The sequence below is a fragment of the Lutjanus erythropterus genome, chromosome 9 (assembly GCF_056507025.1).
Source record: "Lutjanus erythropterus isolate fLutEry1 chromosome 9, fLutEry1.hap2, whole genome shotgun sequence".
Lineage (NCBI taxonomy): Eukaryota > Metazoa > Chordata > Actinopteri > Lutjaniformes > Lutjanidae > Lutjanus > Lutjanus erythropterus.
Window position 1 is genome coordinate 8,608,384 of NC_139325.1, and position 23,867 is coordinate 8,632,250.

Consider the following 23,867-nt stretch of genomic DNA (forward strand, 5'->3'; position numbering starts at 1 on the left):
CAATGGGGCGATGTTGTAATACTGAGGGACATTCAAGAGAATTTATGTGAATGTTAAGCCTCATTTTAGTCCTAAATAAAGACAGTAGTCAGCTGGATGCTGGCAACTGCTATTTACTTTGTGTGGAGGTTTATACTGCTGCGCAGGATTTGGCAATATCTACAGATTAGAAATGTCACGATATCCAAAGTGAAACGTTGCAAAATACAATGATATCGTTCCTGAGTCTAAAAGGGTCTGTCTATGCATTACTTGTCCTTAATTTAGTTGTGTGACCAGCAGCAGCAGCTTCTTTTTATTGTCCCTCCTACATGTGAAAAGTGAAACTTAGGCAACAATTCTATGGGGAATTAGTCAGGACAAACTATTATTTGAAAGCATATTTTGACTGATTTCATACTACACAGATTAAATACTGGTGTATTGGTGTGACAAGTGAAAAATAACATGATGATTCCCACGTAGAGCACCTGTTAATCTAGATGTCTATTTTTGCCCTGTTCACAGACAAGATCTTCTTGAAGGGTCAAAGTGGAGTTACACAATAACAGCAGTTTGCTTACATGATTCAATTGCTCAGCTAGATTAAATGTTAATTTGATCATTTCTAGAAACAAATCAGATTAGAAGACATCCTTCATATTTCAAAATGTAATTTGATACCTTTGGATTTTCACTGCTTGTTTGTCAGCCCACATTTAATTCAATAACTTGATCAAAGTTGAGATTATGTTAAATGGAGTTTGCACAGCAACCAAGGCAGTGAGGACCAAAACAAAACTCATAGGCTCACAGCTGACAGGTTTAAATGTGTAATGTCATTCATCATAAGCAATATAGAGCTTTCTAATCTGCATCTGATACGATGTAGATAACATGACCAAACACAGTAAAGAAGCGATCAGATGGGAAATGATTACCAGGGTCACAATGAATTTCCTGGTTTCAAATTTTACGTTAAAACTGTGCCTCACTACAGTGCTTTGAGAAACTCCCGGTAAATACGGTCCAGCATCAGCCAAAATTAGCAACAGTCTCCCAGACACAGTCACGACAGCAACGTGGGTTTGTTTTGCGTCAGTGAAAACAATGAGATCACAAAGGACACGATGCCTTTCCAAACCATTGAGAAGTTTTCAACATTAAACTCGTGAATGTGTATCAGTACTTTTTGAACATTTTCAGCACATTTTATCAAGAGCACCATAATACTGATAACTGTGATGATTTTTGGTCACTATATGAAATTTTCATGCTGACTCACTGCTATCCCAAAGGCTTTATGAAGGGTTGAGAAACAAAAATGTATATTCCCAGTGTCTGTGAAGACAACAAGGCTTGTGGGTTAGTTTGTGCAGTACATGCTAGTTTGTAGCTGGCTTCCTAGTTTAAGGCAACACTTGTATTATATTGTGTGTAGTGATTTCATACATAGCTAACAAATTCCTTAACACACCAGAGTTACAATCACCACAGTTACTGCACATATTGTATCTGCATCAGGGCTGCACGATTTGGTAAAAAAGTCATATTGCGACTGAAATTGCAATGTGATCAGTTTTGCATTGCAATTTTCATGTTCCCTGAAGAATAACTATTATTTTATTACAATTACGATTAATGTAATGTGCAGCTGTAATCTGCATACATACAAGTACCCCAGTTATGAACAGTTTTTTCCAGTACCCCAGTTATGTTTTATCCCTCCGTGGTGAAACACAAATATAATGGAGAGAAAGTAGGATTCTGGCATGTTAACAGTGTTGGATGCACTGACACCTGATGATGGTGTCGGTGCATCCAACACTGTCATATCCCACACCCAATATTGTGTTATGAAAAGTAGACGCTCAACACAAGCAAACATCTAAATAACCAACATGACGCAGAGTTCAAGGAGTCTGCTAATGTTTACCCTCTATTTTTTGGATGCACCGTCCAAAGTCATGGCAGAGTGGTGCCTTTCACCATAGCAACGAATAGAAACCAGCGAAGCAAAACCATTAAAAAGACATAAGGGGAGATGTTTGAGATGGGCCATTAACAACTGCTCTTAGACACCTTACGACAGCATCAAGGCCCTTCATGATGTGTCATGTCATCAGCTCTGTAAAGAGAGTTGTACTGTTCATTCAGACAACATCATGTCAGCTTGATAAACATCCTGTGTCTCACTGAGATCAGACCCTGAGTGGCTCTGAGTCCCTCTGACTCTACAATGACGCACGCAAACACGCACTAAATTTACAACGCAGCCGTAAAAAGCAGGATAATAACTTTACAGAACAGCCTAAGCATTCAGAATTATTACTGTGGTGTGTCATAACCAATCGATCATCCCATCCTAAAACTATTTACCATCCCCTGTTCAGCATTCGTGAATGTCCTTGGTGCATAGCTGGTGTTTTATGTGACAACAACAGTTTTCCTTTTTGTAAAGACCCAGTATGTAGTATTTAGTGGTTCACATCTAGCTGTGAGCTTGCAGATTGCAATGATCCCCTCAACCTCCCTTTACAATCTTTTAGGAGAGCCTAAACTACTACAGAAACATGGTGGAGCAACATAGCAGCCTCCATTGAAGAAGACGGACTCTGGAGATATAAACAGCTCATTTTAAGGTAACCAAAACACAGCAGTTTTTAATTTTAGGTGATTATATACTGAAAATACACTTTTGAATATCATATTCCATTTCTGCCACATTTGGCCAATATATCCCTGTATATCTTGCACACTGGACCTTTAAGTCAGGAACATGAAGAGTTAATAATCAGCAGGGCTCCTACAGTGTCAGAGCCTTTCATCCAGGCGGCTTCAGCATAGAGCATCGATTCTCCCTAGGTGCTATTTGCTACCGTCTCATCCATGAACTATTTATTTTTAGCTTTATAGCTCCTCTGTTGCTCAGCACAAAGCCCGCCTATAGGACATTCAGGTCTACAGGACATTCACAGCTGCTGAAACGCTGGTTTTATTTGGGTTTCTCCAGCATTCTGAAATATCAGGTCACATATTTGGCTTATATGGAAGAAACCTCCGTTTTTTTTGCTCTACAAACTAGATATTTCAAAGCTTGGCCTCACCTATGACCGCTGCTGGCTCTTGTATCAAATAGTGGCTCTGGTGGATCTTGTATCAGGAGCTCGGCCAATCAATATGGGTAAAAATATCTGGTGTTCAATGAAATAAACACAGGCGAAGCCAGGTGGTGGGATGATCCTGGCACCAAATGTGGTGCAATAATAGTATGATTCAAGTTTGCCTTTTAAGCTTATTTAATCACTTTATCTTCATGGGAAAGTATTATTAGCAACGCAGCTCGCTTCACACATCACAGAAGCACCAAGTCACGACCAAAGTGACACACGCGACTCGACCAAACCTAAGAGGAGCAGCCATTGATTGTACTGTAAGAGGAGCTGTCTCTAACTCAATTAAGTGTCAGAGGACGGGGGACATGCAAATGTGACCCACTGATAAAGACCTGTTATTGACACATTGACAGCAAAACGAGGAAGGGAGGGGAGAGAGTAATCACAATCAGGATCATAGCCACTAATGACAGGTGCACACTATCTTCTTATCCTGCTGATCAATAATACCCATTATTCATCTCAAACTGGCGATGAATAATTAAGCTCCTTCCTCTCTTAGGGTGACATCCGTCCTTTCAAGCAGAAGGGTAGAGGAAGGCCGTGGCAGCCATCTTGAGAATGACTGACATCGAGCTAATGGTCACCTTGTTGAACAGGAGAGGACGCACAGATTCAACAAAAGCAGACTAATAGCTCCATTAGGGAGTCCGCTGGCATCTTGGTCAGAACATTAAGTATGGAACATGAGAGCAAATCTATGAGTGCTACTACAAAAGGTTGGCCGAGGGAATAAGATGCAATCTCATGGCTACAGCTCCTTGGTTGGATTATTAAGCAGAAAGAAATTTAAAGGTAACCTTTCACAGGTGTTGGCTGATCCACACTTTTGTGTAGGATCTGTTTCTGCACTGAGACGACCTCAGATTCTCAATGAAACATGAGAGAATGAGTCACAAAGAAGGAAAAACTGAAGAGAGTAAAAAAAGAAACGATAAACAAGACAATGAATCCACTGTGTCGTCATCAAACTGGAAATAAAACTCAATAGCGTGCGGTTTAATCACCCATAATGCCATATCAAAGTAGCTATCGCTCCTCATTCCATAATGAAGGATGAAGCCTGGGCTTTAGCATGACAGTTTCCATGGCGACTTTGTCGTTACTGTCCTAATGGCATGTCTATTGTGTGCAACTGCACCCTTGCTGATCATTGGCCGACCTAAATTTAGCCCCCGTATAAGTGACGGGGGAGAAAGTCACATTATTCTGTCCTTTTTAAGGGGACACAGAATGAGTCTGCTGTCTCACTTTCAGGCTCTGATGGATCCCTGCTTGTGTCAGGCTCTGACCTCCTGCTTCAGGCTGTGATCGCCTTTCTACTGATTTACCAACACAAATACAGGGACCTAACGATGCACAAGAACCAGCAAATCAAAAAGAGATTCGCTGCAACTTTGAAATGCCAAAGCTTAGGCTGTATTTAAGCCAGGATTTTCTGGGAGGGGGTTAAATGGGAGCATTAATACTCTTCTTTTGCTTCATTCAAGGGAGGCAATAAATGATACAGTAAACACTGTACAACAGACGAGTGCTAAAACATAACATTAAAATTTGACAGGGTTTGACATTAATCATAGCCCAATGACCCATGGTCACAAAATGTTACTCTGTGACCACCAAGTTTTCTCTATGAGGGCAGGGCAAACAAACACCAAAGTCTTTTTCAGGTGCTGGCAATGACTGAGGCTCAAACATGAAAAACAAGAAAAAGCACCGCCAACTCATAGCTCCGTTTAAGTTCCTTTAATCACCAACTTTTTTTTACACATCTTAATCACGTTGGTGTTAGAAGGAACTTAAATGGAGCTATGAGTTTGCAGCGCTTTTTCTTGTTTTCTCACCATACTACTAGTCTTGGCGAACACAACTTAACATTTCCACAAGTCCTTTGCTAACACCCAACTGTACTCACCACTGATCAACTACTGATATGTCGGTGCAACTCAAGATTGGGTTTACGAACACTACCAAAAAGTTGCATTTCCACTGCATGTTACAGCTAGATTTGCCTCTACTCACATTTTTTGACTTTCCATAGTGGTTACTACCTGAATCTTTATTTGGCATCACCTCTGTTGAGGTTCCAAGTGAGCTGAGCTGATAGCAAATGGTGATATGAAATCCAGCAGTTTTAAATAGCCAAGCTACTATCAATAGCAGTTTTCTTCATCTCTCAAAAATGGCATCCCACAAAACCACCCTGTGGTCTACTGAAGAAGTGCAGTCGTTTCAAGAATACCACCTCTTTGTCCCAAGTTGTCAATCTGGCAGTAAATGTACAGTGTAGGTTACAGTTTGTCAGTGCATAAAGGATGCAGCATCTCTCTGCCTTTGTTGAGGAAGCACCATCTGCAATGGATAAATGAAGAACCAAAAAGAGTTGAGTCAAGTCAAGATGTAGCAGAAAAACAGCTAAACCCAACCCTTACAGAGGAACCAGGAACCCTAAGGACGTGATAGAAAAAGGGCACCAGTCCTTTTCTGTATTGTTTTTACGTATGTTTATAATTGGGCCACCAAAAGTCTATTTTACTTTAGGAGCTTGGCAGCCAGTGCTTAAAAATATTTATGTCTATCTGTGTTTGACATATTAAATGACGCATAACCTTTTTTTTGTTTTTGATTACATAATGAAACAAGAATTTTAAGAAATTACAAGATCAAATGGATGAGATAACAGTTTGTCTGGCTGGCCTAGCTGTTGTGCCATGGACAAATATTCCAGTCAACTTTGAAGTTCATTTGTAATTAGAAAAACAAACTGTTCTGGACTAAATTATTGTCTCATAACTCATCATTACATCCAGAAGTATAACTATTTATAATGACTGCTGTGTTGTTTTCCACTTATATGGTAACAATGACAGGCTGCTGGTAAGTCACGTCTAACAATGTAGCTGAAGACATCATCTAAACTGGTTCTGTTGGCAGCCCTCAGTAGATGCTGAGCTAAAGTTAGCTAACATTACAATTTCACAGACTGACAGGACGAGCTGCAGCTCAACTCTCAAAGGTTTTGATTTAAGAGATTAACATATTAATGTGATGGACTTGAAAGTATAACTGAGGGATTACTGTTTAATATCTATTGGCATGTACAAGGGTTGTCACAATTTTCGATATTAATCAAAAATCGACTTTTCAAGCCTACTTGCAGCATCTAGCGCATGAACGACACTTCAGAGACGATGCAGCGTAGCTTACTGACCGGAAGACCACTGTTCTGTTGATCTTTACAAACCAAGACTCAATAGTCCAGCAATGGTATAAAATCCAAAGTCAAATGAAATTGCTGATTTGAGGAATCGTGACACCACTGCCATATACAGGGCTGGAAAACAACATGCACTGGCAGCAAAAGCGAGATTGTTTGAGTAACAGACTCACCACTCTGTTGGTCTTTTTAAACACACAGAAAAGGGAAACCTCGCTAATTTTTTAAATATGAAAATGATACAGGGGCATTTCACTCTCTAAAAAACATCTTTGGCAGAGCTCGGAGACCGACTGTGGCTCTGTGATGCATGTTTACCAGTTAACAGCCAAGTTGGTTTGAAGTTTGGCTGGCGAACAAAATAAATGTTGATACAGCTTATGAAATCTAAAAATGAGAAGCCTGCTGACAGTGACAGCACTGAGCCTGTCCTTGTTTTTTTATGGGACATTTTTTGTTTTTAAAGGTTCATTATCGCAATGGCACAATCTGGCTCAGGCTGACTGAAGATTTCACCTTGACTGTGAAGACAATATATTAACATAATACAAGTTATTTATCGCCTTTGGTCAACAATTAATTCCCAAAAATGAATGAATACAACTGAAACAATATGTTCTGTCTTTAGCTTTTCCCTTTTGTTAATTTTAAACAAGACTCACATGCTCCAACATGTAGGTGGAGCCTGTGGAATAGTGTAAAATTACAGTTCGCCCCAAAATCAAAAAGACATATTTTTGCCAATGATATTTATCCATCAAGGTTGCTTTTGTGAGCTACAGTATTGCAGATACCAGCCGTAGAGATGTCTGCCATCTATCCAATATAACTATGACTTTCTGTCTAGTAGAAAGAAAGTAGTTCCGGTAGATTCTACTGCAGAAAGAAAGTAGTTCCTACATGAAACTGCTCACAACAAGGTCTGTGGATTATCTTGAGTAACTGGGTCATGATTTTTGGACTTTTGGATTTTTTTTGAATTTTTCAAATGTTGTTTTTTTGGTGCTTTGAGCAACACAAGCTGAATGCCATTTAGTCCCATTATATTGGAGAGAAGACAAACACCTCTATGACTCATCTCTAAACTCACACCAAGAAATCTAGATGGATAAATAGGGGAAAAATATGTATCTTTGATTGAAATAAGAATACTTTGACCCAAAGGTTAAGAGAATAAGATATTGAGAACTTGGTCATGTATTATTCTTGTCTTCTACCCATTCATCAGTCTATATCTTCACCATATGCATTCCTGTCTATCCCCTCCTTCATCTCTTTTAACATGGCCATCCACACTACCCTCCAATCCCATCATTTCTCCATCATCCATTGACTTGTTCTCCTCTCACACAGGGAGCTGCGAAAGAGCTGAAACAGTGGGACCTCCTCTCCTACCCAGCGGTGAATAATGCAATCAGAGTGACTGATTGTCAGGAGGGTGCAGAGTTAAGATTGCGGCTGATGTGCGAGTCTCTCCGTGTTCACATGCACACACACACACACCTGGCGCTTAGGGTATGACTCATCTAATGTCCGCAAGTCCTCTAATGCCCACCGTGCTTCCTCTAAGCCAAGCAGAAATCCATTCAACCTGCAGACTGTTCACACAGAGACCACGGCTGTCATTATCAGTGTTTATCTTCTTCACATCTGCTGGAATGGTGATACATCTGAATCATAATGTAGATCATATACAGCGGAGTAGCTTTTATAAAACATGATTAACTGTGTGCAGGCATGTTGTTAGCTCAGTGGAACCTCAGTATATTTTTTTTTTGGTACAGACCAAAATGTGCCTGTAGCACTAAGTATTGGAAACTGTCAAGCAGGAGATTCCTAGTCTTGTTTACTTATTCTTCAATCAGATATTTGCTGATTTAAATAATACTTTTGCCCTTTTCAGACATTTTCATTGAGGAATTTTGTAGAAAAACATATTCCTCAAGGTACTGAATCAAGTCTACAGCTGTTCCAGCAGCTCTGTTAGGTTTTATGAGCAGTGTTGCAGGGCAAATGCTAATGCTAAAAAGCTCAAAATAACAATGCTAACATGCTAATGTTTGGTGGGTTTTTTCTACCACATTTACTAATTAGCACAAAAGACAAAATACAGCTAAGGCTGATGGGAATGTCAGCAGTTTTGCAGGTATTGGTCATGAAGTAAAATATTGGACAGTTCATCCTGAGGGTACCAAACTTCACTGATAATCAATCCAATATTTGTTTATATATTTCAACTATACTAGGATTTTGAGTTGAGAACCAGTTCTAGTTGAGAAACAATGCCAAAGTGCACACTGCAAAACAATGATGTCAAACTCATGCCCACGCTGCAGGCAACTTGCAGTAAGGAGTCATGGCAGAGAGGAAGAGATCTAAAGCATGGCTTAATTTCATGGGTAAAACGATCATTTCAAATTCGAGTAGCAACTCCAGAAATATGCTGAATCATTTTCATGTGCAACACGGATTCCAGGAATGCCATGTATTTGATGCTCTACGCTCTGCAAACCCAGCAGCATTTCCTCAGTAAATGTGTTATATTATTGCACAGCTCTGTCGCATACTTGATTCTGATTCCTAAATAACAGAATTCTTCAGTCTGTTTTTTCTGAACAGCAGACTGCTGATATGAATACCATACTGTTGTAAGGACTCAGTTCTGTTCATAGACCTGGGAGGACTTAGCAGATGCAAAAAAAAGCATTTTTAGATCAATATTTTGTGTCAAATTAACAGTTTTGCTTTTGTTTTTTCTATAAGGCCATATAATAAGCGGGATAATATATAGTGAGCGGGTCTCTATTGGGAAATAGGATTGATTCAGGATTGATTCAATAATGACCTGCTCACTGTACATTATCACTTACATGTGTTATGATAACATTAGTGCTTTGACCAAGAAAACTTCAATGTAAACAAAAGCTGTACAAATGTCCTATCATTCGAATCGGATCCAAATCAAACAACAGTTAAAAGAGGAGCTTTTGAACGCCTCAGTCACATGTAGCTGTCTCTACAATGTGTTCAGACCCAGAGATAATACAACTGTTGCACTGGCGCCGAAAACCTTTGTCAGCTTACTTTTTTCTATACAGAAAATTGAACAGGAATCAATAAGGGAATAGATAAAAAAAAACGGACTGAGAAGCAGAATCAATAATGGCATTGGTATCAATAAAATCTTATCAGTTACCATCCCTTGCTACATATAACCGCAAAATCCAACCTCTGGGAACCATGAATGCCTGTATAAATTCCATCATCCATCTGATAGTTGTTGAGATATTTCAGTCTGGACCAACCAACCTGACTGACCAACACTGCCATCTTTGAAGCTAGAGATACTGTACTCCAATATCATTTTTATTTTTACTGGTAGTGACGATATTTATGTTGGTATCAGTATTAGAACAACCCTGCTTGGAGCCATGCCACTGGCATAGTTTAATATTTCTAATTATACCCAGAATGACATTTCAGGGCAAATGACTGACTGCTATAACCACTGTTTTACTACAGCCCACTAGAACACTCGCAGATTATAATGCTAGCTGACTGATCATGTTGTTGGCAAGAATGACAACATCATGAATACTGACAACCTCCTCTTTTCTTCCCAGGCATAAGAACTGGAATCCAGACAGTCCTTCCCCCAAAAACTGCTCTCTAGTGTCACTATACAAAATGTAATGAGAGCTTTGCTGTGCCAGTTCTACTGAGAGCACTGCAATAGACTGAAACAGTGTGGGTTGGAAGGTTCAGGCCAAAAAAATTCTACATGACTCACACATTAAAGAATAATTCCAGTTTATCACAGCGGAGATGTTATCTTTGTAGTTCTGGCCATGGTTGCTATGCGTTATGATGACACTGAACTACAAGTTAATTGCCGAGATCTCGGAATGAGGCGATAAAACAAAAGAAGAGGAAGTTTGAAGGGGTAAGAAATACAATCCTAAATCTGAAAGCAAGCAGTTTAGAAGTGACAGGGGAATAAAACATAGTCAGGATCTTAAAATCCCAGACAGGAGGCCTGGGTATTGTTTAAAAAATTACAGTACCATTAACAATACCAGTAACTTTAAAGTGATACCGATTACCAACAGAGTACTTCATCCGATACAAATCATGTGAACGGATCATTCCTGAAATATTCCTTCTGCATTTTATGAATTTATTTTCATCAGATGCCACAGGCGTGTTGTATAGCCATTAGAGCTGCAATGATCAATCAATCAATTATTCAATTATTGGCCAACTACTCTGATAATCAATTAATCTGTTTGAGCCATTTAAAAAATCCAAAGTCTCTGATTTCAGCTTCTTAAATGTTAATATTTTCTGGTTTCTTTACTCCTCTCTAACAGTGAACTGAATATCTTTGGGCTGTAGACAAAGCAAGACAGTTGAGGACGTCATCTTGGACTTTGGGAAACCAAATAACTAATCGATTAGTGGGAAAAATGATTGAAAGATTGATAAATAATGAAAATAACTGTTACAGAAAAGACTTGAAAAGCAGGTCCAAACATGCGGAGCACACAGACATACGTCCAGGTGATAATAACGTAGATTAATGAATCGACTAATCAAGAAAATAATTGACCAGGGAATTGATACTGACAATACCGTTAGTTTTGGTGTTTTTCTGGCATCTTGGTGCACTGAGCTGCCAACCACCACACATCACAGACTATATGGGTTGTAGTTCTGCAGTAGTGAGCCAATCACACATTGCATTAAATCAGAGAATGCTTCCAGTTATTGGCTGTAAGCAAAACCATGCATTACTCAGTAACTTATTACTTAACCCAGTGATAAGTAGTGTAAGGGATTACAATTTTCAGAATGATGTGTGCATGCTGCAGGTCAGGTCAGGTCACATCAGCTGCTGGCAAAAAAGCTAACTAAGAAAGGCATACTGTCCACAGGTGGAAGTACTGTCATTAGTTTGAGTTTGTCTGGCTCCTCCAGAGGAGGTTAAGATAAAAAGTAGCTTATTGCACTTGAGTGCAATAAGTAACTTTCCCAACACTGGCCCTAAACAAACCCCTCAGATTATCTAATATATTTGGAGGAGAAAATATAGGTCAACAGTATTACTAAGCAAACTGACTCTTGTAAACACTGATTACAGAGGCCAACACCCTGGTTTAACCTACAATAACAGTACGCAACGTTGGGAGGGATTATTATTTAGGTATGCTTTTGGTTTCTCCACAAAATAACCTTCCCAAACTGTAGCTTTCTTAAAACCCCCTGACTGCTCTTTTTTCTTGACATATTTTTTAGTGATGACACCATGTCACAAGTTCAATTACACTTACCTCGGAAAGTGCAATGTTTTCAGACCTCTCAGAAATGATTCCCAAATCTATGAAACTGAAAATCTGATAACATGGCTTTCCCACTCTTTTATGTTTGGTTTGTCTTTAGGTGTGTGTTTTGTAGGTGTGGGAATCTCTTGGCACATTATCATGCATGTGATCAATCATACAGAGTACAACTGTACAGCGCCAGCACCTCTTTCAGTGGTAGTGACTGGACAATTGACCAAGTATACATGTTTTTGATGCTGGGGGAAACTGGAGATCAGGGCACAGGGAGAACACGTAAACTGGGCTGTGTCCAAATGGCTCCGTGAACCCACAAATTTCTTGTTGCAAGGAGAAAGAACTAACCAGTGTGCCACGATACCGCCCTCAGTAATTTAATTTGTAATAATACGTTTCTCTTCTTCCCTCCTAGCATTGTCCCAAACACAATCTTTGTGTCCTAGTTGCTATTTTTGTTGTCCCTGGGACAGCAGGACATCCTTAATTTCAAACACTGGTTTCAGTATCCAGTTGGTTCAGCCATAAGGAACATTCAGGCCAGTCTTACAAAGTGTTACATGTAATCATTATGTTAACAGATGGGTTTTGAATTTCTGTTTATTGACTTTTCAGCATGAATTCATCGTCAGAATTGTGACACATCTGAGAATCTATTCTTTCCCCCAGCCACTTTCCGTCAGTTTTCAAAGCTAACTGAAACCTAAGTTGCAATAAAACAGGATTGTCCTGTAAATTTCTTCTGAGCTATTTGCTAGTCAAGGCACCCTGTGGATCCCCAGAGTTCAGGCAAAATCCAAAATAGCATCCCAACTGGAGCATCTATGTCGCCAATGTGAGAAAGTTGGCATGTCTGGAGATAAATATGTGCGGCCTACACTCTCTCAGCTCCTCACTTTGTATGACTTTGACTGGCCGTCCTCTCACCTAGTTATTGGGAAGACAGACAAAGATCACCCCCCCACCCCACTCGTGGCTCTCTTTGCCTTTCTCTATCTCTGTCTGTCTGTCTCCTCATCCATCTCTGTTGTTCCCACACACTTGAAACACTTTTTTAATTGGATGCAGGTCAGCCAATAGCTGGACTTGGCTGAATGGACTGGCGTTATCAGTGTCTAGGCAGATGGGTTGCAGCTGCTCAGGTTATTTCTCAATACGAAAAAAAAAGGGACAGAGAAAGAAGCCTGTGTGTGAGGTAGAGGGGTGAGGTGAGAGGAGGGAGGGAGGAAGATTGTATTGATAAGGCAGCATGAGAGAAAACCCTCCTTTTTCCTGTGAGCGCCGGGCGATAGATTATAAACTTATCTGCTGGAGAGCGAAATAAGGAAACATTGCCGGCCATCCCCCCGGTGCGGGAGATGAGTTTAAGATAAAGCCGCTTCTCAATCACCAGGACGCTGGCGTCCATGTGTCTGTCACAGTGCAGGCGAGGCTCAGTTATAGCGCCTTAAACGCTCTCTGTGGCCGTAAGCCTGGTCGCTACGTGCCGCTGCAGCATGTCAGGCTACAGGACACAATCATTGGCAGCGCTCGATCCATCCATCACACTAGCCGCAATCTAGTGGGGGGGTGGGGTGGGGGCTGACAAGAGCAGGATTGGTATGCTGTGTGATTGAGATATGAATCTTTCTCCCACCTCCATACTAAACACTAAATTTCTCCCTATTTTTTTTAGCACCTGCATTTCTGTCCATCTTGCTGACTCGTTGTGGCCCTTCTGGGCTGTGACACAGTGCTCTGGCTCTGACAAATATCCCGTTGTAGTGGTTTTAGGTTGTTCAAGGGCCCAGCAAGATAAACAAGGGCCTTGTCAATCAGCTGGTCTTGGATGACTGACAGGTTGGGGAGGCGGAGGTGCTGTCAGTGTTGCTGAGGTGTTGGGAGATGGGGGGGGGGGGGGGTAAGGAGCCAATCAGAGTGAAACCTACAGCAGCTCCTGGAGCAAACAGCCAGAGAAACCCGATGGCAGGGCAATCGCTGAAAAGCGGAGGAGTTTGGAAGAAGGGACCACAACCCCCTCCATTCCTTTTCTCTCTTCTTCTTCCCTTCATCTCTTCCTCTTTTTTTTTTTCCCAGCAGACAGCCGGAGCTGAGCCACGGCGATCCCACTCCTCACTGTTGCCACGGAGAGAGAGAGGCGAGGAAAAAGCAGTCTGACTGCAGCTGGATTTGAGGGTCATTTGAAGAACACAACCAGGCAAAGCGGAGACAGGCTCCATTTTCAGCTCACGCCAGGGAACCAGAGCCCTCTCTCTTCCTCTCTCTCTCTCCCTCTCCCTCTCCCTCTCTCTCTCTCTCTCTCTCTCTCTCTCTCTCTCTCTCTCTCTCTCTCTCTCTCTCTCTCAATTGCCTCACCCCCCTCTCCTCCCCTCCCCTTCTCCTACACAACAGCTAAATCAATAGAAATGACAACGCAGTTGGAAGGTCATTCGCGAGCACAGCGAGCTCTGTGGTGGAATGCTCTCCTGATGCGTGGCACGGATGGAAAAACAAATACACGTCCTGCCAGCACTCCAGCTCCACGTCTGTCCTGCTCCGTAGGAAAACATACGGAGCTGCTACGACTCCTCTCTCCTTTCTATACATCAACATGCAAAATGGAGCTGAGAGCCGGAGCTGCTGTCTTTAATAGAGGATACATTATTTCCATGAGCTGTCAACCAGCTGCACGTCTGTCCACGCACACAAACACCTCTTCATGTAAACAGTGTGAGAACGAGCTACACGTGCTACACTGGCAAAATCCACAAAATGCTTCTCCCCCTCGCTAATGAGCTACCAAGCATGGTCCTACACAGCGCCTTCACAACACACAAACACAACCGCTACAGCTAGAATAGGACTGGAGCAACAGAAAGCAGCAGCAGCAGCAGCAGACACACACAGAAGCAGCAGCAGAAGCACAGGAGCAGGAAAGCGTCAAAAACACATAACGACATTAACACAGATACAGAGCAGAGTTGCGTGCTGCGTTACTCACAGAATATTCAATGGTCCCTTTGGGTCTCTGGAACGACATGCGCCTCCCATCCTTCTTCTCTGGAGTCTTCTTCTGGCCGGTATCTGAAAGCAAGCGAGGCAAGGTACGCATTACATTCATGTTCCTCTCTCCCCAGCTTGTCACAAGCTGCCGTTTCCCAGCCCCGTGGGTAGACAGCTCATTCGTCAACAGTGAGCGAGCCAGCCAGCCAGCCAGCGATGTGAGCTGTGAGCGCTGGACCACTTTCTCTCTCTCTCCCTCCCTGCCTGCCTCTCTCTCTCCTTCTCGCTCTGCTTCTACCCTCCTGCCCTTGCTCTCCCTCTATCACACTGTCCTCTCTCTCTCTCTCTCTCTCTCCCTCCTTCTTCCTCCACCTCCTCGCCCACCGCGCGGCGCAGTGACAGCCGCTCAAACCGGTTCACCTTGCCTTCCTCCCCCCGTCGCCTCTCGCAGCAGACAGAGACCGGCCTGACCTCCATCAGGGCACTGCTGCTGCCGGAGGTGGAGGAGGAGAGAGGAAGATGGATTCGGTTGGGAGAAAAGGTGGAGATGGAGAAGAAGTGGGGAAGTGGGAAAGTGTGGGTGGGTGGGGGGGCTGAACCAGAAGGTCGATGGAGGAGAGGGGAGTGTTCAGTGCTACGTGTTTGGTTAAGTAATGGGGGGGTTCAGGTAAGTGTCAGCTGAAGAAGAAGGTGGAAGCATAGAGCTGTGGTTTTTACAAGGAATATTTCATATTCCCTAGTTTTTATGTAAGGATCTGGAAGGGTTGGAAGGTAAAGGAAGGGGCAGAAGGCAGAGGTGAAGATCCAGGGTGGATGGTTGAGAGAGTCAGTTCAAGATAGAGAATAAGAGGGGGACACAGCTGGCAGCTTTGGGTTTTAGTCTGAGAGTAAAAGGAATATGATTTGGTAGAATAGCAGTTTTTTTTAGGTAGAGGGCAGTATAAAAAAGAAAGTGGATGTGACTATATGTCGTATATTAAAGAGTGGACAGAGCTTGCGGGTCTGAAGTGCCTTTTTACCTGCATTATTTCTAATGGCCACCAGGGGCCACCTCAACTGGCTCCAAAAAGAAGTTGAAATGTATGTATCCTTATAGGAAAATAACCCTAGTTTTCAATTGATTTATGACATCAGTAAACAACTTTATAATGAGTTTATGTTCTTAGTTGTTAGTTTCAAGTCTTCAATACAGCATGATGTTCATTTTGTAAATTATGGTCCCATTTAGAGTAAACTAGATGATAAAGCAGGCTATACTTTAGGCTGGGGCTACCATCTGATTGACAAGTCATTTTAAGTGAGTTCATCCAGCACAACACACAGGTTTCATGAACATCAGATCAAACTCTCAAACTAAGCAGTGCTGATCAAATGTGGATCAAGATTTTCTAACTACATTGTGCATTTCTTGCCTAAAATGTTTTTAGAAACATATTTTAGTTTACTGTTGAGCTGAAATATGAAAAAGAATGCCACCAGGTGGCTGCCTCTGTGTGTCCGGTTTCCAACGGCGCCTCCCAAAAGATGGATCAAATTGTGAAACGGGGAAGTGTTGATCAAATATGGATCAATATTCTGTTACTACATTTCCCATTACTTGCCTAAAATGTTTAGATCACTAAAACTGATGAGGAAAAAACAAAGGGCCGGCGATGCACTGTATAACACTGGCATTATTGAGGTTTGTGTGGTCTGGCTGCTGGGATTTGGTGACATGGTACGTGACGTGGTTTGTACAATTGGAGCGAGTGAATCGTTCAATCACATAGGCATATGAATTGAAATTGCGATTTTTACACGATGAATTGTGCAGCCCTATTTCAGTATACTGTTTGGTTGTAATACAAGAAAAATCGTGAACAGGCAGGATGCCATTATTTCCTGCTGAACGGACGAGCCAAAACCAAGCACCGTCCAAGTTGTAGCACATCACTCACCAGCTCCACGCTCTCATCAATACTGCGTATGCTCTGGTTCCAAAAACCCAAGATGGCATGCCCGATAATGCCAAACTCCAGGCTTGAAAACAGTGGCCCACAAAGCAGTGGGTGATGCTACGGTTGACGGAAGGAAGCCCAGGAAGAAGCTGGGGGGCTGGGTGAGGTTGGGAGAAAGCATGGAGATGAAGGCAAGAGGGTGGATGGAATACTGAAGCAAGAACATGAAAGAAAGACGCAAAAGATAGGACGGGAGATGAAAGAAACTGGAAGGGGACTCATGGGAATGGAGAAGATCTAGATAAAGGGCTGACTCTGGTCTTTGACTTAGGGTTGAGAACAAGGAGCGTGGGCAAATAGGCTTGAGGAATAACATACAAGGCTTTGTTGACTGGAGAGGTACAGTGTGAGGGCCAAGGAAGGAAGGAGGTCACTTGAGTTTTGGTGATGGATTTATGTTGGACACATGTTGACCCAGTGCCCTCAGATGCCTCCTTTAAACGTCCTTGTTTCGTAGGTGTTGCACATGACTAATGAGTCCTCTTACTCGTGTCTTTCTCATCAGGCATCTCAGATAGCTCAAACCATGAGTCATACACCAGTGCTGCTATTTTTGGGGCTCAGGACTGCCTGGCAGAAAGTGAGAGGGGAGGGGAAACGAGAGCTGCTTCAGGTGTAAATATCAAGTCTCGTAAAGATGATACTGTAGGTGTCGTTCATAAAATGTAGACTATGTTGTTACGTAAGGCTGCTGAATTGTAATTGTACATACTCTAGTTGTATATCCATGTTTAGTTCAGTGATTTATTTGTTTGTTTTGTAAGATTTTTTGTTTTTCATCTTCCTGTATCTCTGTCTTAACTGCAAAACCACTTGCCCTTCAGGGACAAATAGTTGAAATTGATACAGGCTCAGGCTGGCAAATCTATGGATTTAATACTCATGCTGTCAAATGAAACTAGATAACGTCTGAGATTTTGTGTATAATACTATCAGCTCTGATCATGTAGTACATCCTAATCACAGCAGGAGAAAATGTGTTGGCAAATCAGTAGCCTATGTAAAAGCTTTGTGCCATTAAATGATTTGTAAATATATTAAATTAGTTAGAAAATTATCATCTTCTGTCTAAATATTGCTCATTTAGCTACAGAATGTTTTATTGTTGATCCAGGACAGCGGTTCCCAACCATTTTTCCTTGGCACCCCCCCAATTATATCTAAAGAAAGCTGAGCCCCCCCAGCCCAAAGACACACTCACATATATAAGTTAATGATAAGTCATTAATTGATTAAATACCAAATAAGAATTTAACAAATTAAACATGTATTAATTAATAGTTAAATGAAGAGACGGCATTAATTGCACCTCGCTGGAGCCATTCATTGGATAAGGAAACTTAAAATTAAACTTAAACTAAATAAGAACTTAAGTAAGAAATTTAAATAAGAAAAAAGACAGGGAAAAAAGAAAAAATCAAAATGAGAAAACAGAAAAAAAATATTTTATATCTTACTAATTAATTAGTGATGACTAATCAATAAGTCAATTGTTAGGATTTTCAACTATCAGTTAAAGAATATGGACAAAATTTGCGACCCTGTACAATTAACTCAAATGGTGAAGTTAATAACTGCAGTAATTTTGTGTAAAATGAGCAATTTGGATGAATTCTGAGCAGATTATTTCCTGAGAGATCAGAGATCAGAGATGAATTTTTCTGATATTTTTAGAAACTTTATCTTTATCATACATGCTTTTTTTTCACCCCTAACATCAAAAAAGTTTTGCAACTTTCTGTGAAGCTTTGGTGGCCCATAGTGGAGGTTGGAAACCAGTGGTTTAGGAGGTGAATAGGAATTTAAGTTACTTCTATGAATTAGTCTTTGAAGAATATAAAACAATCTTTTTGGACTTTATATGACTTTACATTTGTTCTTTACATTGTAAGCATACTGCTGTATTTTTTGACCGTGGCTGCTTGTCAGCTAAAGCTAATCATGCTGCTGTCTGTGTTTGTGTTCTCGCTCTGTTCAGATTAGGTCCGACTGTGCTCCGGTTCTCTTTGGATTGCGTCTCCATTTTTTGAAAACCCATTCATACACGTCGGGTTTGGGTGGATTTTTCACTGGTCTGTTTCAGATTGGATCAAACATTTTGGGCAAATAAAAAACACCACTGCAAAGAAAGATTGTCCCTCCTCAGATTGTTTTATTTTATTGATGCTTTCAAGGCCAGAAGCTGCCAAACACCAAACCAATATCTCACAAGAAAATCGAAAGGAAAAGATTCTGTGTGGCAGAATTTTGCCTTTTCTCATTCATTCGCTATCCCATTGTCATGTGACTGACATTACCCTTGGGTAAATTCCATTACTAATGATCATTCCTCTACATTTTTGTGTGTATTAACTTCAGATTCGACCAATAACCATCTCCAGATTATTTGAACTTCATTACAAATTGAGGCACAGTCTCAGAATCATGACAACATTTAATTTTGTTAAATCTGCCCAACTTGGGTAGTGCATAAAATAACCTGTGGCACTATGAAAACCTTGGATAAGTAGTTGTGTTGAGAAAGAACACAATGGCTGCACAAAATGTGGGCGTGTGCCAAATCAATTATTCAGTATCCAAATGAAAACCTTGGAAGGATGATTACTTTCAGCGGGAGAACACAAACCCAGGGCTGTGGATTGTGGATGATTGCGTTTTGGTTGCTATTTAGAGGCAACACATCATAACTGTGATGCCATGCTTTCCTGTTATGAAATATAATCCACTGTGTCTCAGTTTAATTGCGGGTCATGCCAGTGTTGCAGACTGCATGTAACCCGACTCGGTTAGTAAACAGCGGAGGTGTTGATCTACTTTGTTAGCAGCAGGGCTGGGAAGACAACAAAGATTTGCGCGGCGTTTTGCTTTTTCTTGTGGCTTGGCGTGCTTGTGCACAGCTGTAAACAGTGAAACTGGCGCGTGCTGAGCACAATCAGGGTTAGCACGAGATCAGACTCCCAAATAGTGCAGAATGAGAGGAGTAGGAGAGAGTGACAGAGAGGGAAAGAGAATAACAGATATGCATTAGCAGCTGCAGGGGTGTTTGCACATGGTGAGCTGGTGATTGGTCTAAAATTAAACCTCACCATGGATGGTGGCACAAGATATGGGCATTTTATTCACACTCCAGACACACAGCGGAGCTCAGCACCAGGGCATCTTCAGTAACAAAGGCTCTGGTTTCATCCCACTCCACAGGAAGCCAGGAGCATCTGTTGTCTCTAAATAAGCCCCGCTTCTATGGAGGGAAGCTACTTCTTAAGTCCACAAATCACAGCCTGTTTGTTTCATGTGATCCACTGAAGTATTGGAATTTCGATTTTCAGTCAAGACTGTTTTTGCCGTCAATACAAACAGATAGTATTTCGACTTTGATTTTTTTTTTCTCCCTGTTCTGGCACACAGTCTGCTCCTTTACCATAGCAGGAACACGTCATGCATCGAGACAGCGTGATATAACATGCTCAAAATGGCAGAATCTGAGATGCAGAGGCTGCTCCGGAAAGGCGTGAAGAAATGGGCCCGTGGCCAATGCCAATCTAGATAAAGTAAACACAGTTATCTCCGCTGCACAGCACAGTGGGGAAATTTCTAACAGAGGTGAGCTGGGGTCGCTAGTTATCTAATTTGTTGTTCAACCAAGTAAAACAACAGTTGCCACAGCCGAAGCTATTTTACTGTTGTCATTTCCCATAAAGCACATTTTACTTGGCTCACTAATGAGCCGAACTACAATTACAGCGGGTCAACTGTGAGAGAAGCTGTGTGTCTCCCTCAGACGCTGAAAGGAGCTGCTGTGTGTCAGGAAAAACAAAGGCGGCCTCTCACCAGACTGGGATGTAAACAGTCACAAGAAGTCACGCCTATCGGAGAAACTTAACAAAAAAAAAAAAAAGAAGGGGGAACAATGGGCCACCCCGCGGACTCATGGAAACACACAATTCTGGACTAGACAGGAGGACGGCAGGTACCAGTGTGGGGTTATGTATTTGTTGGACGTCACTATGAATTAGAGCCTGGTGGATCAATATATTGGCCCAATATTGACCTGATATGGACCTATCACAGATAAATCAATATACTGATATGCACTGATACAGCTTTTCACAAGCTGCCTCTAGCTGACAGACAGGATTAAAATATTTAGAAATGGACAACTATGGATGTTTATTTAGCAAAAAACCCATTGTGTTAAAATTTAGTGAAAGTACCAATAGTCATCCCTACAATATCGCTAAATATTGATATTGAGGTATTTGGTCAAGAATTGTGAGACCGGATTTGGCCCAAATGTCTCAGCTCTACCATAAGATGATCATTTATTTGCAATATTTGAGAAATTACGGTATGTTGATTTAAGATATTATTTAGAAGCCATATTGCCCAGCCCTAGTGATCGGTGATTTTTCCACTCCAAAACTGTTACTGGTCTCATCGGTCAGGCTCCACTACAAATGATCCCAATTAGATAATATGCAAGTGACTGACTCTCACCTATTTGCAGCTCCATAGTTAAATATGTCTATGTGGGGTTCTGTGACATGAAAACTGTGATAAACACCCTACTGAGCAACACATTTCTGAAAAGAAGCTTCTTGAAGACAAAAGAAAATAAGACTTCTCTTTTATAAAGGGAAAGAAAAAAAAACCTTTCAAACATCTATTATGTTAAAATGCATTCATAAGTTTCTGACTCTGTCCTCCAGAAACAACGCCTTAATCAACAAGTATTATGCAGTCATACACAGTTGATTTCTTGCAAGAACATCAATATGGAAAGCTTGTGAAGAACAAAACTACAGCAGCTCTTTTATATCTGCCATTAATGGATGTCCTCTGTGACCAAATTGTACTAGAAAAAAAGAAACAATGAAAAGTGTCTCCATTAAAGCACACAGAAACACACTGGGAATTTGTACACTTAACAAACCCAACAGTCGCCAAATGAATGCAGGGAATCTGGATGATAAATGCAAATTCTACTGTATCTGAGTCTCTGAACATGCTGTGTTCTGTACCCATGCAATCTGCTGGGTATGAATCACGGCTGCTAAATATACAGTATAGTTCCCCTCACTTTGTACACAGCTATGACAAACTGAAGCTGGCGGGGAATAGGAGAGTCAACAACTATCTGACTAACATTCCCTCATGGTCTGATAGAATACACAAGCAGCCAATTTCCCTCTGCTCCCTTGTTTTCCCTGCCTGTTGGCTATACAGCCCTCCCCAGATGTTATTTTTAGAAAACCCCTAAACTATACGGGAGGCGAGAGCTCTGCGCCACAGCCACGCTGAGAACAGGTGCTGCGCAGGACTAGTTAGAGAGCTGCAGACTTTTCCTCAAAAGTTTGTTTGTGAGGGAGGGAGGACAGAGTCAGTGGCGCAGCAGTTTGCTGTACACAGGGGCTGGACACAATAACAGAAATACCTGTGAAATATAATGCAATACGTCTGCAACACATACTGCCTTTTGCTTTATGAATCTCAGAAAAGGTTGTTAGAGAGTTCTTGATTCAACTCTGTGGTCATTTGTAAGGACAAAAAGTTGCCATAGACTGACAATGCTATCCTTAGAGCCACGCTAGCATGACTAAAAACACACTTTATAATGTGCAGATTCACAGCTTTTTTTTCTGTCTACTCACTCTGTCTATATCATTATAAACTAAATGTGTTTGTAATTTATGAGACAAAATAAGCACTTGAAAGAGGACATCTTGGGCTCAGACAACTTGCAAAGGTAATTTTTGCTTAAATTTCTAAACACAATTGACTAAACATTTAAATCAGTTTATACAAAAATTGATTCAATAGTTGTCCTACTTATTTTGTCTGGTGCCATGTATCATATCATGTATTTTTGCTGTTACATTTCCTCTAGCAGGATGAGAGAGCATCTTTGTGGGGATTCTGGACATGAATTCACATAAAGTAAGTTCTGACTTAAACATCCATCGGCATTAAAGTAATTGAACATCAAAAACAGCCCCCTGGCACAGTTTATGATGGCCTGTAATGGACACATTTCCAAAAGAGAATAAGCTTGCTAGCTAGTTAAATCAGAAATCCAATAACAGTGTCAGGTAAAGAGATAATAAGGCTGTTTCACAACACAAAACAATATTGCTTTGCCATTTGCTTTTCTGCCTTGAGAGAAAAACGTGTCGTGACAAAGGCTGCTCAGTTGTGGCGACATCTTCTAATCATGAGTGTATGACACTTCAGGTGAGGAGGTGAGGAGGAGGACAAAACCAGAGTCAGACAGCGGGTCTCAAAGCAATCTCTGCACCTAATTCTGCGGATACGAGTTCAACAAGCGTTAAACATGTCAACATTAACCTGTTAAACACCGACGGAGTGAGGCACTACCCTGAAGTTCAGCTATTACTATGTTACTAGGTTTTTACATGATGTTTTTACATTTTTACATGATGCTGAAGAACAAAAATGTAGTCAGATAAAACTGATTTTTGCTCTTCCTGAGACCTCAAAGATAGTATTTTTACCCCTTTTACACAATACACTTATAAGTTTAAAAATGGATGGGTCCAGCTGGACTTATAACACAAGAATGACATGGAAAAAAACATGAAAAAAAGTTTTTATCCCAGAACTAAAGTGTAAAGAGGATTGCTGCTGCAACATAGAAGTTACTTAGCGATCCACTGCTGCTAACTGGGCTGTAGCCACCATTAGGCAGTTAGCAGACGGAGGCCAGTTTGACAGCTGGGAGGAACAGAGTACTGAGGCGATTAACAGGGGCTCCGACCAGGACTCTGACTCCGGGGGATGACAAAGACAACTTCAGGAGGGGACAGGACAGGTGTGAAGCAGTTGAGAAGTGAGTTTTCTAACCATCCATTGTATTAATAACTTGACAAGTATTTGTTTTTATGACGTGGTAAGTTATTTTTTCCCATGTTTTGAACAACTAGACTTGTGTGATGTTACACCGTATTGGAATTAATTAAACAGTTCAGTCTCTTTGTTGGTTGTTTCCAGCACATTCAGAGTCATTAAAACTTTTGCTGTTAGCTGCCATTAGCTAGTAAGCTCAGTTATCAGTCCTGACAGAGGCCAGACTGACGACCGGGAATACAGTACTGAGGTGACTTACAGCAGCTCCAACCAGTACTATGGGGGATGACAAAGACATGGCAGGTACAGGTGGGGACAG

The 23,867-nt window shown here is 41.3% G+C and overlaps 1 protein-coding gene across 4 annotated transcripts in view; it reads right to left on the reverse strand.

Annotated features, from left to right (window-relative positions):
* oxr1a (oxidation resistance 1a) overlaps positions 1–23,867 on the reverse strand; it is a 248,196-nt gene that overhangs the window by 59,973 nt on the left and 164,356 nt on the right. For 3 of the 4 annotated variants that reach the window (XM_084726037.1, XM_084726039.1, XM_084726038.1), the window contains one exon: positions 14,689–14,771. The exons of the other annotated variant lie outside the window; for it this stretch is intronic. In XM_084726037.1, the coding sequence (XP_084582163.1) occupies positions 14,689–14,771 (83 nt within the window). The remainder of the gene's footprint in view (positions 1–14,688; positions 14,772–23,867) is intronic. 4 annotated transcript variants of the gene reach the window in all.